Source organism: Acanthaster planci, linkage group LG15 (assembly GCF_054643075.1).
Source record: "Acanthaster planci isolate LZ-2023a linkage group LG15, COTS_SCS, whole genome shotgun sequence".
NCBI lineage: Eukaryota > Metazoa > Echinodermata > Asteroidea > Valvatida > Acanthasteridae > Acanthaster > Acanthaster planci.
In genome coordinates this window covers 13,917,885-13,934,214 of record NC_141791.1, presented here as the reverse complement: position 1 = coordinate 13,934,214, position 16,330 = coordinate 13,917,885, and the positions used below count along the sequence as shown (strand labels likewise).

General features: G+C 40.9%; 2 protein-coding genes across 8 annotated transcripts in view; one reads left to right on the top strand and one right to left on the bottom strand.

Moving 5' to 3' along the window:
- Positions 1-12,755, bottom strand: part of LOC110978869 (connector enhancer of kinase suppressor of ras 2-like) — a 21,255-nt gene extending 8,500 nt beyond the window's left edge. For all 6 annotated transcript variants that reach the window (XM_087146289.1, XM_087146290.1, XM_087146291.1 and 3 more), the window contains exons 1-14: positions 12,629-12,755; positions 8,678-8,841; positions 7,829-8,031; positions 7,466-7,601; positions 7,134-7,253; positions 6,626-6,688; positions 5,521-5,589; positions 4,818-5,080; positions 3,356-3,555; positions 2,467-3,037; positions 2,080-2,140; positions 1,650-1,853; positions 1,230-1,303; positions 380-564 (exon numbers count right to left, since the gene is read on the bottom strand). In XM_087146289.1, the coding sequence (XP_087002415.1) occupies positions 380-564; positions 1,230-1,303; positions 1,650-1,853; positions 2,080-2,140; positions 2,467-3,037; positions 3,356-3,555; positions 4,818-5,080; positions 5,521-5,589; positions 6,626-6,688; positions 7,134-7,253; positions 7,466-7,601; positions 7,829-8,031; positions 8,678-8,841; positions 12,629-12,686 (2,371 nt within the window). In that variant the 5' untranslated portion in view covers positions 12,687-12,755. The remainder of the gene's footprint in view (positions 1-379; positions 565-1,229; positions 1,304-1,649; positions 1,854-2,079; positions 2,141-2,466; positions 3,038-3,355; positions 3,556-4,817; positions 5,081-5,520; positions 5,590-6,625; positions 6,689-7,133; positions 7,254-7,465; positions 7,602-7,828; positions 8,032-8,677; positions 8,842-12,628) is intronic.
- trappc3 (trafficking protein particle complex 3) lies at positions 10,687-16,330 on the top strand. Of its 2 annotated transcripts, XM_022234189.2 has the most exons (6): positions 10,687-11,118; positions 11,609-11,677; positions 13,850-13,947; positions 14,148-14,247; positions 14,716-14,898; positions 15,248-16,330. In XM_022234189.2, the coding sequence occupies exons 1-6, from the start codon at positions 11,083-11,085 to the stop codon at positions 15,365-15,367; spliced, it is 606 nt and encodes a 201-aa protein (XP_022089881.1). In that variant the 5' UTR covers positions 10,687-11,082; the 3' UTR covers positions 15,368-16,330. The 2 variants fall into 2 exon arrangements, with proteins under 2 accessions (XP_022089881.1, XP_022089882.1); XM_022234190.2 differs by lacking the exons at positions 10,687-11,118; positions 11,609-11,677 and adding an exon at positions 12,905-13,078.

Here is a 16,330-nt window from a genome sequence, read left to right as displayed (position 1 = left end):
ATCTCTGTCAATTTGGGGTTTGGAGCCTTAACACTTTTCCGTTTGGACTACTGTCATAGCCGTAGTTTTGGCTGGTATAATAGCTTCCTATATCATTCAGATTTTGAGCACAATGGATAACAAGCATTAGATCTCCCTCAACGGCAACAAGGAGAGATGTAAAGCCATCACTTTAAATGGCATTGTCTCAGTGCACAATGCCTGGACAAGTTTGCGTAGGATGAGATGAAATTCAGTTTACATCCTTCCGCACCACGCAGGCATAAACCGGTACAAGCCTATAGTACAACATCACGGCTTGTTCATAACCACACAACACCTTCACCACGGACCCAACGTTTCAGTCCTCTTAAACTTGCTATGAGATTCTTTGGCTCACTTTGCATCATGGTGCCAACGTCCAGCGACGGCTCGGACTCAAAGATGACGGACTGCCGCATCCTCTTCTCGTCCGTGAACATGATGGCTGCAAGGCCAAGCTTCCCCATCCATTTCTCTTTGTCTTCCTGACGATGGGTAGCAAAGTAGATTGGCCTTGTGCCCTTGTGAGTAGCCTTGAATGCACTTATCCCAAAAAAAGGCATAAAGAGTGAAAGTGACTGACGGAATCTTTTGGAACTTAAGCAAACATGAGTATGGAGGCTTTGCATGGTAGCCATCTTGCAGGACAGATCTTTTGTTCCACAGGGAAATCTCCTTTGTGCATACCCTGTGTAACAAAAGCACTGGCCCGCAAGATGGCAGCCCCGCAAACCCTCTATTGATGAAAGATGGCAAAAGAGGAAGAGTGATAGAAGAGGAAAGGAAACAAAGGATGGGGATGGGAGAAAAAAACGAAGGCATGAAACAACATTGATGGACTGTGACAGCGAGGAAAGATCCAGGAATGAAAAAATTAAGGGTGGACATAACTTTCTGTTATCACTTTTGTTTTATTTCAGCTGACTAGGAAAATTGGATGATACACATATTTTTTTTATCTAGAAGGGGTGAATTTCTATGCTTTACTTCGTGGGAATTTGGTAAAATTTCAACCACGATTCACAAAGTTTTCAAAAGTAGTTGAGGTATCACCATGAAAACTGCTATACAACCAGCTACTTAAAACAAATAACTAAAGTTGAGGACGTTGAATTTTATTTCATTCAGTTTGAAGTCATTTTGTAACTCTGTTGTCAAATATACACCATGACAAAAACCTTGCTGAGAGACAGGGATTTGTTTCTTACTGTTCCTTCTTTGACTCGGGGGCTTCTGAGATGAGATAGCCAGGCAGGCAGATCACTCCTTTGGCCTTTGCATCCTACAACAAAGTTCAAATTCAGAAATGTCAACTCCCTTGGCAATTTTGCAGGAAAAAATTCCTTAACAACCAACACTGTGCAATGGACTGGTTATTTTTTGTTCTTCAGCGAAACTCAGCCGGTAACCAGCAACAAGCTATGGACACTGCATGGACTTTTATCGGGTAAACTTTGCTCATAACCACTTCCTGTGCTTAGAACATTTCCGTATCAAGAAACTTTATCAACTTGAAGCCTGCCAATGACTTTTCAATGCACGTAGCTTGGAGTAGGGAAGCTTAAACTGCACGGCACTTTATTACAAAGCACTCAAAATAAAAAAACGTTGAAATGTGTCAGGCTTACCGTTTTGTTTTTGTAGTAGTACAGTACAAAGTCCTTGAGAATGAACCACATCTCGACCCAGTTGGATCGGAACGTCTGCTTGGTGTCCGACTTCTTGTGCAGCCAACCCTGGCACTGCCCCGGGCCGAGGTCTACACACGACACCCCTCGTGAAACCTTATACTTCATCTTCCTGGTCTTCTTGGGGCGGAGTCTAACACCACTCTGGTTGAGGGAAGACAACCAATAACACTTGTTAAAAACATTTAACAGGGCGGAAGATAAGTTATAATTATAATGACGAGAATTGAAGTTTAAACGATTTAAAAATCATTTTGAGGTATGTGGAAGGATTAAGGTCAACCCTAACACTCCTCAGTCCTCCAACAGGTGAAGGATTGAGGAGGGTTAGGGTTAATCAGAAAAATGATTGGGGTTTGATTTTACTCACGGAAGTCACAGAAACTTCTGAGGCAAGTGATGGTGTAATGGACTGGGACCTCTCAAAGAAACTGTGGAAGTGATGAAGACACAGGTTGATTGTTTTAGGGGGGTTATCAACGATTCCCATGGTCATAACACAACGTTTTGTACACAGAAATGACATTCATAATACAGAAACCGTCCATGCAAAAGAAGGCAAAACAATTTAGCAGCAGGCTTTCTTTGACATAAGTGATAAATGGTAAATTAATTAATCAAATATGTTTGTTTGGTACAATGCTTTTCCTCAATAAGTACAACTTTTTACTAGTAGGTAATTTTACAATTAGAAATGCATGACCAAACAGAAATATGCACTACCAACAAGCCGATCGTCATCTCAAACTACACTCACCTTACAGATTTAGAAGGCGAAGTTAGGTCATTGTTTTCAATCAGGACGTAATCCCCAAGGTCAGAGGTTATGACCCCTGACATTCCAGCTGAGACCCCCTGTTGGCCATCTGCACCCATGGAGGTGTCCACATTGTTATTGGCGTTTGTGGTCTTGGATTCAGACACAGGATCTGGGGAAACTGATGCAGTCTCATCTGTCTTTTTTTGGTCGGGTTCTGACGAGGTTTTGGTCTCGTCTGTACTGATGGCATCCTCAAAACTGACTTCGTCTGCTGGTTTGCTAATTTCAACCTCTGGCTTCACCAGGATGGGGGGCAAACCCAAGGGGTTTATCTCAGGCTTAGATGGGCTCGAGTCCTCTGTTGTGGAGATCGTCACTTTCTTTACCTCGGCCGGTCCATCTGGGCTGGCCAGTGGTTCCTGGGAGTTGGGGGTTCGGTTCGGGGTCTTGTCTCCTTGCGATGACGGGGAAGCCTGGGGAGTGCTTGCAGAGGCTGGGCTGACTGGACTGCCTGCGATTGGTGAAAAACCTGGCCTACTAGAGATAGGGGACGCCTTCCATAGCGCCACTGTAATACAATGAAAAACCATCCATTGTAAGAAATGTTGAAAAAGGAAGAGGCAGAAACTCCATAATTTCTGGTAAATTCCACAAGAACTGATCACACATTTTAACAATCATTCATTACCAGGAAAATATCTGTCAACTTTTTAGATTCATGAAAATTTTTCCATGGCTTGAAATAATGTGGAGAGAAAAATTAATAGACCAAAACTACCAGAACAAAATTACACCACAACGCTACTTTCACAGCAGTGCAGGTTAAACGCTGAAGTCACTCGCTACGCTAAAAACAACTCCGTAGAAGAGTGAAATGAAATCCCACCTTCAGCTTCTAATTCTTCCGTGTTGATGGGTAGCGATCTCGGCCGGCCCTCTGGCGTCTGGCTTTTACTGCCTTTCCTCTGTAAGGCCTCCCCCATGGTGCCTCGTCGCTGTCGCTTGATTCGCTCTGCCTCTTGGACCAGCGACTCTGAGTCTGAATGCGTCTCATGGGTCTCAACCTGTGTCTCCGGATCGCTGTTGCTGTGACAGAAAGGAGGACGCATTTAGAAAATGCTAGCGGCAGTCATTTATATCTGGAACCACATCCTTGACTTCTGAGAATCATTCTAAAAAAAAATGTACTGTGCCTAATAAAATAAATCATTACTTTATCATCCCGCCACACATCACTTTCCTTGGCCATGTGAGAAAATAATTTCATTTGCAGTTGTATCAATGAAGAAAACTGAAAGAAATTGTAGCTTGGCCGGTCAAGCCTGCAAAGCCCATCCGGCCCACCAAATAGAGGACTTTGGTGTTACCAGTTTGCACACTGCTTATACTTTGGAAGTTGCTGATGAAATGGCACCACACAGGTCCATATCACAGCACATGCATGACAGCACCACGCATGTCGAACACATCACTATATATTCTCAGCCATCTTGATAGCATGCAATACGCTCGGCTCATTTTGGTGATCTCGACAATGATTCATGCGTTGACTGGGACCACTGACATGGGGACCAGTTAAAGCACAGCACATACATGTACACGTCTTGATTTGAATTTGTTCTTTAGATGCAGACACAAGCAAGTCTTAAAAGGGCATATTCTGCATCAATCTCCCTCATAAACTTTCGATGCATCGATGTCATGTGCAATCAAGCACACAGTACGTTTGCCAACAGATATAACTGTACAACGGGCCTCAAGCTGGACCAAGAGCACTCCTGACCAACACTCCTGACCAACGCGGCTCTTTTCAACCAATGAGGGGGTGCTTCTGCTCAAGGTGGATACCTATGGCATTTACACTTGGGGAAAATTGTCACTCATCCGTATCATTTTCTTTCAATTGTCTTTGGATGATATATTGATAACTTATTCCATGTGGCCCTATTGTAAAAACAGTGCCCACTTTCATTTATACACAGTGAATAAATATTTCCATTACAATTCCGCACCTGTTGACTTTGTAAATATTAAAGTTTGTATTCTGTACTGATGAACTTTTGCTTTTCAAATATAAGCAGGGCCAAACCTAACAGTGGTATTGAGACCTGTTTGCGCAATACTCTGGGAAACAAATGTAATATGTCAAGAAATAAATAATTCAATGTGTACATTTCCTGAACAATAAGCATTTATTTTGCAAAATCCAGCACTGTGACGGAAACCAATGGCATATTTTAAAATTTTTACATAGATGAAGATCCACATGAAATGACAGTAGATCTGCCCTTCCTTCCAACAAAAAAAATCATCTGATCTGGGAGGGTTAGGGGTAAATCAATATCTACCTCCTCTGCTTGGTCATCAGCACGTCACTGGGTGACATTGGCATGAGGAATTCCTCCTTGAGGATGGGCGACTTTAAGGACGGGAAGCTGTCTTTACGCATGAGCTGAGGGGTGCCGCCCAACCGCAGGGTGTGGGTAGAGTTACCCAGCCTCAGGACTTGGCCTGGGGAGCCTAGATTACAGGGGCGCTTACGGATGGTCAGACATACCCCCATGGGGTCACGCTTGAGGGCCGCTACCACTTTACTGTGTTCCCAGCTGACCTGTGACGGGGCAAAATTGGAGGGGGGGAGGGAATTTCATTCAGATGGAAATTCAAATCGCTAAATGGCATACTGTAAATCTGTCAGACAGAGAAGTCTGCATAGCATGGAAACTATTTACTCAGTAAAAAGCTGCTACAAGCCAAAATCTCATCCAATGCCCATTCCTTGTAACTCAGCTGATTTCTGCTTAACACAAAAACCACGTGCTTAGCATTGTGAATCACCCGTACTGGTTGCATTCTGTGTGACTTTGTTGCATTCCCAGAGGTAAAAACTTGTAACTTCATCCGATCTTAGCTTAAACACTTGAAATATTTTAACAACTAGCAGACTAGCATCTAAGTTGCACGGCAACATTCAAATGACACAACGAACACACTTCTCCTGACTTGACCATTTCAAGAGAGACTCAATATTTGCTAAGCAATGTTGCTTACCACTGTTTGTTCATTCACTCTCAGCAGTTCATCTCCTTGACCCACTTTTCTGCTTAAGCTTGCTGCCGACTGAAACAAGATTCAAGATTCAAGCAAGCAGTAAGCAAACATTCCAAGCTGAAATAAGTACACTGTATTTTAATGTCATACAAATTGAGTGTCTTATGAGCAGTGCTGAGGTCAAGACCAAAACAAGATCATATGCAAGACCAAATACAAGACCAATCACAAGACCAGACATAAGACCAGCAAAAGACCAGACACAAGACCAGTTACAAGACCAGACACAAGACCAGTTACAAGACCAGACACAAGACCAGACACTAGACCAGACACAAGACCAGACACAAGACCAAACACAAGACCAGACACTAGACCAGACACTAGACCAGACACAAGACCACGAACAAGACCACGAACAAGACCAGACACAAGACCGAACACAAGACCAGACACAAGACCAGACACAAGACCGAACACAAGACCGAACACAAGACCAGACACAAGACCAGACACTAGACCAGACACAAGACCAGACACAAGACCAGTTACAAGACCAGACACAAGACCAGACATAAGACCAGACACAAGACCAGTTACAAGACCAGACATAAAACCAATCACGAGATCAGACACGAGACCAGACACAAGACCAGACATAAGACCAGACACAAGACCAGTTACAAGACCAGACATAAAACCAATCACGAGATCAGACACGAGACCAGACACAAGACCAGTCACAAGACCAGAAACAAGATTAGACATAAGACAAGTAATGGGGTAAAAAATGACAACAGGATGATTGTATGGCAGTTCATTTTTATAGCTTGGGACTTGAATTCAGATCGTTGGCCTTGCGTTGTCTAATGGGGTCTCACCTACATGTACAACACTGCTAACTGTTGGCAAAGTTTAAACAGACTAGAAGTTCAAGGTTTATCTATGTTATGTACAGTATTGGGCTGAACTTGTCAAGATATCTGAAATCAACATCACTGTGAAAATGGTATTTTCTCTTGAAACTATTCAAATCTCTGTTTATTTTCTGAAAATAAACTTTGACACTCTTCCCTGTTGGTTTCACCAAGGTGATGATACTGACCTGATCTTTGGTGCCTGTTATGTAATGAATTCCATCAATTGTTGATGTTTTGATAAAGAGGCCCTGTAGGAAAGAGGAAATGTTGTCAAACCGTGGGGAGCAGGAGACGGAAATGTCCAACCTGTGCATCCAGCTATTTCAACTCTGCCCATCAGTGCCCGTCCGTGTTTTTTCCAATATGGTTTAGAGCTCTACTAGTGATACCCTGATTTCCTGTTTCGTTTTGCAATAAACTGCCAATTTAGAACTCATAGGGAAATTCCAGTTTAAAGGTCCTTATGGCTTTGATCTACTTTCACAGACTGACTAAAAAGCTACGCTCCTGATGAATTTCACACAGTGAATGAATGGCAAATAAATTTGGACACCTGTCTCGGTTAGATTGACTGGCCAGGCTTTGGGCACTAAGAACAGACTGTTCAACTAAGCATTTCCATATTTTGAGCTATCTCCCTATGGACAAAAGAAAATTAATGGACAGGTGATGTCAAAGTACGCGGTAACTCACCAACTCCTCCTCGGGGAGTTTTTTCTTGATTTTCACTTCTTCAATTGTCGTGGGCTGAATCACCAGGGGATCGGTTGACTGCTTTATCAAATTGTCGGCCATTGCTGCAAGCTCTCTCGCCTGAAAATAATTTCCAGAGACAGCTGAAACTATTGTGATACAAGAAACGTGACCCAAATCAGCCTTATCAGACATGGTGGAAATCACACAAACAGTAATCTAAAAAACAAACCTACTAAGCTGTCTCTCACAGATGAACAAAGCAAAGCTACCAGTTCTTCTCAAAGTAAAAAAAAAAACCAAACAATTCTAACAAGAATTTCAAGACTCACAATGGCTTTTATTTCGGGCAGTGCCTCGGTCAAAATGGAATGGTGTTGCACGGCTTGCGTCATTTCTAGGGCATACTGCAGGATATCTTTGCTGAACTCTTGGAAATCCTTCTCTGGTCCGTTGGCAAACGGCGGTCTACAAAAAGAAACCAAAGAAACTGAAAGTTGGATAATCACATATTTATGGCATTTACTCACAGTACAGTTTTACGGTGGATTATACTGAAGAACTAAGTCAAGATTCCTTTACACACCACTCATAGCATTAAGATAACATGCTCAGTGATGCACATTTGGAGGAAGAAGTTTCTAAGAACATCAAGAGATTTTATGCATCCTGTGAATTCCGGTTTGCTAACTGACCTGTCTAGCCACGAGATGAGAGTCTTGGCAGCGGATATCGTCTCTGATATCCTGAGCAGCATGGCAGATGGCCCATTGTACAGTTTGTCCTTGGCCTGGTTCCCTGACTGCAGTCTCTGCTCCAGCAGGTTAGCCAGGTTACTGGCCTTACAGTGCAGGTTCAAGGCCACTGACTGTAGAGTCTCAGTGGGATGGCCATAATGCTGATGGAAGCGACAAAATGAAGAAGTCTTTAATTCTAACTTCTCGGGGTGTGAAGAAATTATCAGGGATGTGAGTGGCCGCTTTAAATTTAAGCTGAAAACAGTGAGAAAAAAGCTGAAATGTAAAAAGTTCCAATACTTTGTACAGACCAGGTGCACCAAAAACCTGAAATTCAGGGTCGACATCTGAAAAAAAAACTGAAATGAGCTAAAACGCTGAATTCTCACACCCCTGAATTATATTTTAAAATTTGAGGGTTCAGGAATTTTAGGATTAGCAATAAGACAGCACTGCCAAAAGAACAACACTGTGTACACATGAAACATGCTTGTTTAAAAATGTAATAGTCGCACACAGTGGCAATTCATAGATAAGGTATATCATTACATTTCTCACCAAGTTCACTAGAAGTGTACAATATAACTACCAGTTACTCAACTGAGTCCTTTTTCTCAACCATTCTTCTCGTGCATTTCTTTCTCCTCCAACAAAAACCCACAAAACTATGCAAACGCATCAGAAACTTTCTAAGAAAATCTCAACATCAGGGACATTTTTGTCATGTTGTGACCTGTGGATAATCAACTAGTCACCCGACCACTGCTTTGGTTTTCTGAGAAGTTTAAAAGACGAAATTCCACTGACCACCGTGGCAAGGAGGTCAATGGCTTCCAGCATGAGTTCTTGGTGACCCATCTTGACCATGTTCATGTCTTCCAGCTCCTGAATGGTCATCTGGAGCAGCCGGTCGCCGGTCACTGAGTGGGCCAGGAAGTTGGGAATGTACTGCTCCAAGCAGCTATCCAGGCCTTGCAGGATAGAAGTGGGGAAAACGATAAATTCAAAAATTGCATTTTTGAACCAACAACTGTTGCTGCATTGTAAAAGAGTACCCATTTTTATGCCTAAACCCACCTCAATCCTCCAAAATCCTTCGGGTGGTTTGGAGGATTTTGGAGGGTTGAGGGTGCATGGAAAAAGTGCATGGCTTATTGCAAAGGATGCCATGTGTGACAACCTGGTCGTGGGATAGACCTTGTGTTGTTTTTGCTTAGTCAAGCATAAGTTCAGCCTGATTGATATTTCTTTTGAATCAAGCACACTGCTCAGGAATGCTATTTACACTGCCTCAACATAATGACAGGAATTGCCAGAGGATTTTGAAGGATTGAGGCAGTAGGCACACCTCCTTGTTACATTTAAAAGAAATTTTGGAGGATTTCAGAGGATTTGAAAATGCATGCCTGCAATACAACAGCTGTACACCAAACTGAACTTATGTGTCAAACGTCCCTGCCATTTTGCCAGCAAGAAAGATTCACCAAGCACAGAAACTTCAGACCCTCTAACCTTGGCAATAAACTTTGTAGCCACATTAAAACAAAATGACAGTGATGATCTTCAATTGTAATTGTTTGATTGCCAGGTAAACTATTTTACACAACACAATTATAAACTACATGTTAATAATTCATTGTGAATACTTGTAACACCTGTGCCAACAGATAGGAGGGCTTTCCTTCTCTGGGGGAGTGTTTTCAGGAAACACTAATCTAAATTTACAGGTAACTTCCTTCACAATACATGTACACTAGTTCAGGCGCACAATGAAAGGTCATACTACAATTGTACAAGGGCTGAGCCTGCATGCATGATTTCTTTGTGAAAAGTTGCCCTTGCGAACTGTTGAAGGTTGTTCACAATTGAAACCCCCCCCCAACAAACATGAAAGTGGAAATAACAACAGAGAATGGTGACGCTGCGTGACAGAATGCTGGAAGTTTTGCTATTTGTTAACCTCAACTTTCTGGCCATTTTCCTCTTTTTTTTGGCCTCGAGTCTTCCTGAATCTTCAACTCTCATGCACTGTGCAACTATCATCCAGTGGCATGTCCTCAAAGGGAGTGGGAGGTAAACCCCCACTCCCTCAATATTCACGCACTAACTCTGTACCTACCGGGAACACAATTCAACACACTCTTTATAAACACCGAACCCCACATAAAGTCAGCAATGGTGTTCGTCTCCAGTCCCACACCAATCAAAACCCCACAAAACTAGCACATCGTTTATGGTGGATTCAAGGTAGGTCAAGCCCTTGTAGGTCAAGTCCGCTGTTTACATGTACAACGTATTGCTTTTAGTGCAGACAAAGAAACCTTGAATGATTAATAATCAATGCCTGGCAATACAATGTAACACTTCACAGAAAGCACTGACGTATGCAGCATAAATACAACTTTGGAAAACCACGTACACTGAGGCAATAAATGGAAAAATAGCAATGAATGGCATGGTGGTTTTCTGGCTCCCCACAAATCATTTGCACTTTCATCCCACACAGCTTGGTGACTTATTATTAGGTCATGTATTCATGTTATAGACAAACACACTTCAAGGAGAACATATGAATCATGGACTAAAATTTTGATCAACCAGACTGACAGCGATTGTCCAAAAAAACTAACATGACCAATGAACTAAAAATGCATTCACTGAAAAGGTAATGAGATATATTTTATATATATTCTTAATTTGGGCAAAAATTAAAAAATGCAACTGCATTTCAACAGCAAAATATTTGTGCCTTCATAAAATGCATTATCTCTGTTGTCAAAACTCATTTTGAACAAGTCTCAAGGAAGTCTGTGGACAGCATTCTTCTCTACATTCATGATGGAAATGTGTGTCATAAAATAGACCAGTTTGTTTGTCTTTGCCAAATTTGACATTATTTCCTGTACTGAGACGCACTGATAACTTCAATGTGATTTGATATAAATAGGTCAATCATTAAGTTGGTATCATCTGCAGAATACTAGATGAGACAAGCGTGCATAATTAGCCCTCAGAAAACTGACACTGTACACGGTATATAGTTTCATATTGAGGTAAACCAAATTGTCCTAGTCCTGTTAATGCCAGCAAAATTGCAGGAAGTGCACCTAGCAAGAAATGTTGTTTCAGGCGATGGCAGTATCGCCGCGCATCAAGGACAACCTGTCATTGCCTGAAAGTCAGGAAATCTGAGGAACTGTGTGGTAGGACCAATGGGCAGAGGAAATGATGTATGCATAAATGGCAAGGTAAGAAGAACGTCAGCTTTTTCATTTGAAAGCATTAACAGAAGATGACTCGCCAATAATCTCATACCGGCAGAATCATGTGAGTGTGACCACAAGAAAGCTATTCAGGATTTCTTTATAATGTTGAGGAAAAAAGGCAAAAGTATTGCTTTTAATTCCATCTATGGACGATGTATTAACCATCTGACAGCAATAAAATGTTCTATAAAGTCAAATTTAGCTATAAAAAAATAAGGAATTCACTTAGGAAACGCTTCGAATTTCAGTCTAATAGGATTCGTCCACAAGGTGTGAAATGGTGTCTGTACCAGTACCTAAAGGTACATGGAATTTTTACCCTTTTTTAAAATATTCAACTGGTAAGCTAAGAAAACAATACAAATTAAATAATGGTTGCAATTCTCAGCCACTGCTTTTGTAAACTATTAAAAAAATATAAGTTCAAATGACCATTTAGTTGACTTGAACTTTTTTATCGGTACACCTCCAGTCTGGTCATGTAAAGGAACTCGAGTACTTTGCTGTGGGAGTTGAGCAGGTTTTGAGAGCGGATTCTCAGGTATGAATTCCTTTTAAATATCAACTGTGGCAGGAATAATGCTTACACCTGACAACCAGCTGCTTAAGCCAGAAAAAAAAATTCAGCGAAATTACAAAAACATAAAAAAGGGAATAAATAAGATTAGAACCTAAGTAATCCAGCAGCTCAGCAATTCCCCTCACAATCAACAAAATCATGACTTCTGCCCCAAAGAAAGGCAACTTTGCTTTCTTATTAAGCTCCTACAGGAACTATATTTCAGAAACAATAAACAGCACATTTCCGAAGCAAGTGTTTGCATAGGGCCTACAAGTACAAGAGGTAAACAGCAGAAGTGTACCAGATCACAGCAGTAATTCTTATACACACTTTGTTTAACATGGCAAAAGCCATTAAGGTAAAAAAAGGAAAATGATAAAAGAAAATCAATTATAACTTTTAACGTACGATAAGATTCAACACATTTACAAATTTGAGAAAAGTTTTGAAAAATAGGCCCCTACCTGTACATTAAATTAAAGCCTTATCGCTCATACTGCAAGAGTGATTTGGTACAATAGTAGAAAGGCATCATGGGAAGGAAAAATGGGCAAACCTTGCCCCTTTTCCCTTCCCACTTGGCTACCTTTTCACAGTTGTGCAAAATCAGCCATGCAGTATACTATTAAATGATAAGGCTTGTGCAACATGATGACTGTGTTGATGATGCATAAATATCGCACAACTCAGCCAGGAATTTAAAAAGATGTCACATATGAACCCCCCCCCTCCCCCATGAACCCCGCCTACCGCGGCCATCCCGTACATGCCAATCATTCAAGGTGTTTTGGCACCATGACCAAGCCTATGTCCAAACATCAGAACAAGCACTCAGTTCGTTCGGAGTTCAGTTTGTCTTCAATTTACCTGACAAAAACACTTTAAAAAATTCAGGAAGACTACCCAAACATCTAAGCAATGGTGATTTACCTTTTATCCAGTTTGCAATCTCCTCTGGAGTCCAAGAGATTATGTTTAGAGACGACATTTTGACAAATCTTTCGGTGCGAAATGCACCAGGCTCGACACCGAAGACTCTAAATTACAGGAAGCGAATGTTACAGCAAAGATTGTGTAGCGCCGCGCTATACAATCTTTGGTTACAGTGTGATCGTTCCCAGGGGTTTCCCTGGATCGTCACCTAAATTTAGTCTGGTGCTCTTCATAGTTATCACTCCGTGATAGTACAAATGGACAAGACTCCAGACAGCTGATGCACCTTGAAAAGATATCGCCATTGAATACGCGTAAAGGTTGATAAGCGATAAAAAATTTTCTAATAAATTATAGTTTTTCTGTGCTCAGTTGAACGACAGAAGTAACATTTTGAAAGGGAACATGTCAAGACAAGGTGGTCGATCGACTGATCCCAGAAAAGTGGTAGGTGGGATGGTTGATGACTGTATTTAAAAGCAGAGTTATAATTACTGAGTCAGTGTCTCGAACATGTCGAGTCCGCCTCCAGTCACAATTTTTTGCGACTCGACTCGAGTCCCGATGGGTGAATGACTTGACTCTGCTCGAGTCTCTGTGATGAAATGACTCGACTCAACTCTCTAATGGAGACTTGACTCGAGTAACCTACAAGCTTATAATACTTGAGTCTCAAAAACATTTAAAACATGTTAAAGCAAAATTTTAGTTAGGCATGTTAGGGAGCGCATCAGAAGACGAACCCCACAGTTCTGGTGCATTAATATGGAGACCTAGGTACAGTATCGCCGAAAGTGAAATATCGTTAAGAAAATTCGGTTTTACCATCTCCATGTGACTTTTCCAAAATATTACTTGGGGAAGACAAAGATAAAATTCCAACATGAGTGTTTCATGAGGTGGTTTCAGTTAGGAATTCCTCTTCCAAAAATTATCGAACGTGATAGGTTGGCCCAACGTTAACTCCCCATAGGAGGACCGTGCAAGGGTTCCGGAAGCTCACTGCGTGACCTTCTACTTTCAGGCTCTATTGAAATGAGACATCGGCCAAGCCAAATTGACAACATAATTTTCACATGCTTTTGTAAATAATGCATAAACAGCTGAACTATGTGAACTGACAATTATAGATCAAGTAGATTTGGACTGTTTCATCAAAGTTTTTCTCAGTGAGTAATTGCAAAATGAATTTATTTTGATTTTTTTCTTTCTTTTCAGAGCCAAGAGTTGTTTACCCTGACATATGGATCTCTTGTCTCACAGCTCGTCAAAGATTATGAAAGTGATGAAGAAGTCAACAAACAACTGGACAAAATGTAAAGTGTCTTCTTTCTTCATACGGTCACTTCAGTCAAATAATGTAAAGTCAGTAAACAAACCTTAAAAGAAAAATATACAATATGATGAAAAATTCAAATTTACCTCGAATTATGCTTTACTTTTGTTAAGATGACGTATGAAGAAAGTATGATTTCCCCCGTTTAATCCTTTATCTGCTGTTTTCTCACTTTCCCAGGGGCTACAACATCGGCATCCGTCTGGTGGAAGATTTCCTAGCTCGCTCAGGGGAGAGAAGATGCAACGATTTTAGGGAAACAGCAGACATCATAGCAAAAGTAAGATTTTGGAGAACAAACAAAAAACTTAATTTCTTTGCTGTGTTTAATGTAACTGTGCTCAAGCCCACATCAGGATCAGATCCTAGAGTACTGGAAACTTGAACCTGAATCTGACCTGAGTTACAGATTTAGTGACTCAAACATCATCGCTCACTAGGAGCAATGACACTCACACTTTGACTTGGTCTCATTGGTGATGCGGCCTTGACAACCAAATAAAATGTTTTTAAAGACTGTCATAAAATTGATAAATGTTGGTGCTTCTAAGTATTCAGGTTTTGAGAAATTTTGAGAACGCCAAATGTGCTATTTGTACTCTGCTTTGTCAGTATTCGTAAAAGCTCCTGGATACTGACAGCTAGCCCTGTGTGAATTAAATTAGTGCAAATTGTTGTTAGAGGTCAAGAGTCAATTTATGGAGCCCACAAGAAAAAAGAACTGTTTCTTACTCTGTCTTTTTTTCAGTCTGGTTTCAAAATGTTCCTTGGTATCACCCCGACGGTCACTAACTGGAGCGCAGCGGGTGATGAGTTCTCCCTTGTATTTGATAACAATCCTCTAACGGACTTTGTAGAATTACCAGAAGAACACAGCCAACTCAACTACTCCAACATTTTGTGCGGGGTTATCCGAGGTGCTTTAGAAACCGTAAGTAACGTGATGTGAATCTGACTGAGGTAGATCTCGAGACAACTTCAAAGTCTGGAGAAAAGGTGAAAAAGAAAGCAGTCCAATGTTCTGAATGAAACAGTGAAATTGAATGACTCTATGGGGAAATCTGTTGCTGATTTGTCATTCAACATAGAATATTTTGCCAACTTCAAGCAGTTTTTGGAGCACTGATCAAAAAGGGAAATTTGTTGAAAGATTTTTAAGGAGGGGGGAAAGACTATCAACGGCTATAAGAATGAAATGAGTGAAATCTAGTATGCTTACTGGAAACCCAATGATCGTCATTTGAACTGTCATTACAACATTTTGTTTTCTGTGGTCACAGGTTCAGATGGATGTCAACGTTCGCTTTGTCCAAGACGTCCTCAAGGGAGATAACCAAACAGAGGTCAAGGTTAAGTTCATCAAGAGGTTAGAGGACGCCGTGCCTGCTGGGGAGGAGTGAGGCAGATATCGATTGTTAAATTATTGATATGTATATATGTGGAGAATCTGTGATGTTGGCGTTGCTATCAACGTTATGTAATGACATTCTGTCATAATGTTTTAAAGATACAGCGGCTGTGGCATATAGGAATTGTTAAGCAATGAATCTGGGTTTGTTGGATTTCAGGGATAACTCGGCTGTCTCCTGAAACCGACACATTTGGTCATCCTTGTTATTATAATACGTGATACATGTACTTTTCTATGCATAGTTTACCTTCAGTTTATTCCTGGGACACTTCCTCTTATTTCACTTCAGTTTTGTTAGCTTAGCTCTCATTAATTTCTATTCTGCACAGGACAGTTTAAATGATTACAAGAAGTAACATCTACAGAAATATATTCACATATGCAGTTGCCAGCGCAGACATGGAGGCTTACTCTTGCAGTTAGTGTTTATAAAGACATGCCTTGAAATAATAAACAAAGACAGACTGAAGTATTGAGGCACAGGAAACAGACGGACACAACAGACAGCCTCCCGATCCATTCTCTGTTGTTATTCTGAAAGGAATACATGTATTCTGAAACCGAAAATGGTTTGGAAGAAGTGTTAATTGTAAGGGATTTTTTCAGCCATTGTGGGTCTGCTTCAGTCCAGGAAATATCTCAGATTCAATTCAATGACATTGGAAAACAAAGAATACCATTTCTTTTCAATCCTTTGCTGTTACCTAATATTTGGAAATTATTTTGAAATTTAGAGTTTGCCCAAGAAGGAAGTATCATACAAAAATTTCAAGTGTGCTTTGTTTGCTGTAAGATGCAGTTGAATAAGTCAGACAGACTCATTGTTTTCGAAAAACTTGTTTGTTCATTCCATAAATCTTTCCCCGTGATGTCAAAATTTGAAATTGGTCTTATCATGTAAATAAAAGTGTCACAGCCGAGTCATTTCACTGTGCTGTGTCATTTTATGTCA

Bases quoted from the DNA above. Each gene is read 5' to 3' on its own strand.
- trappc3 (XM_022234189.2), top strand. From the start codon at position 11,083: ATGGGCAGAGGAAATGATGTATGCATAAATGGCAAG. The intron at 11,678-13,849 runs GTATGAATTCCT...CTTTCTTTTCAG, and splicing joins TTTTGAGAGCGGATTCTCAG to AGCCAAGAGTTGTTTACCCT. The intron at 14,899-15,247 runs GTAAGTAACGTG...CTGTGGTCACAG, and splicing joins TCCGAGGTGCTTTAGAAACC to GTTCAGATGGATGTCAACGT.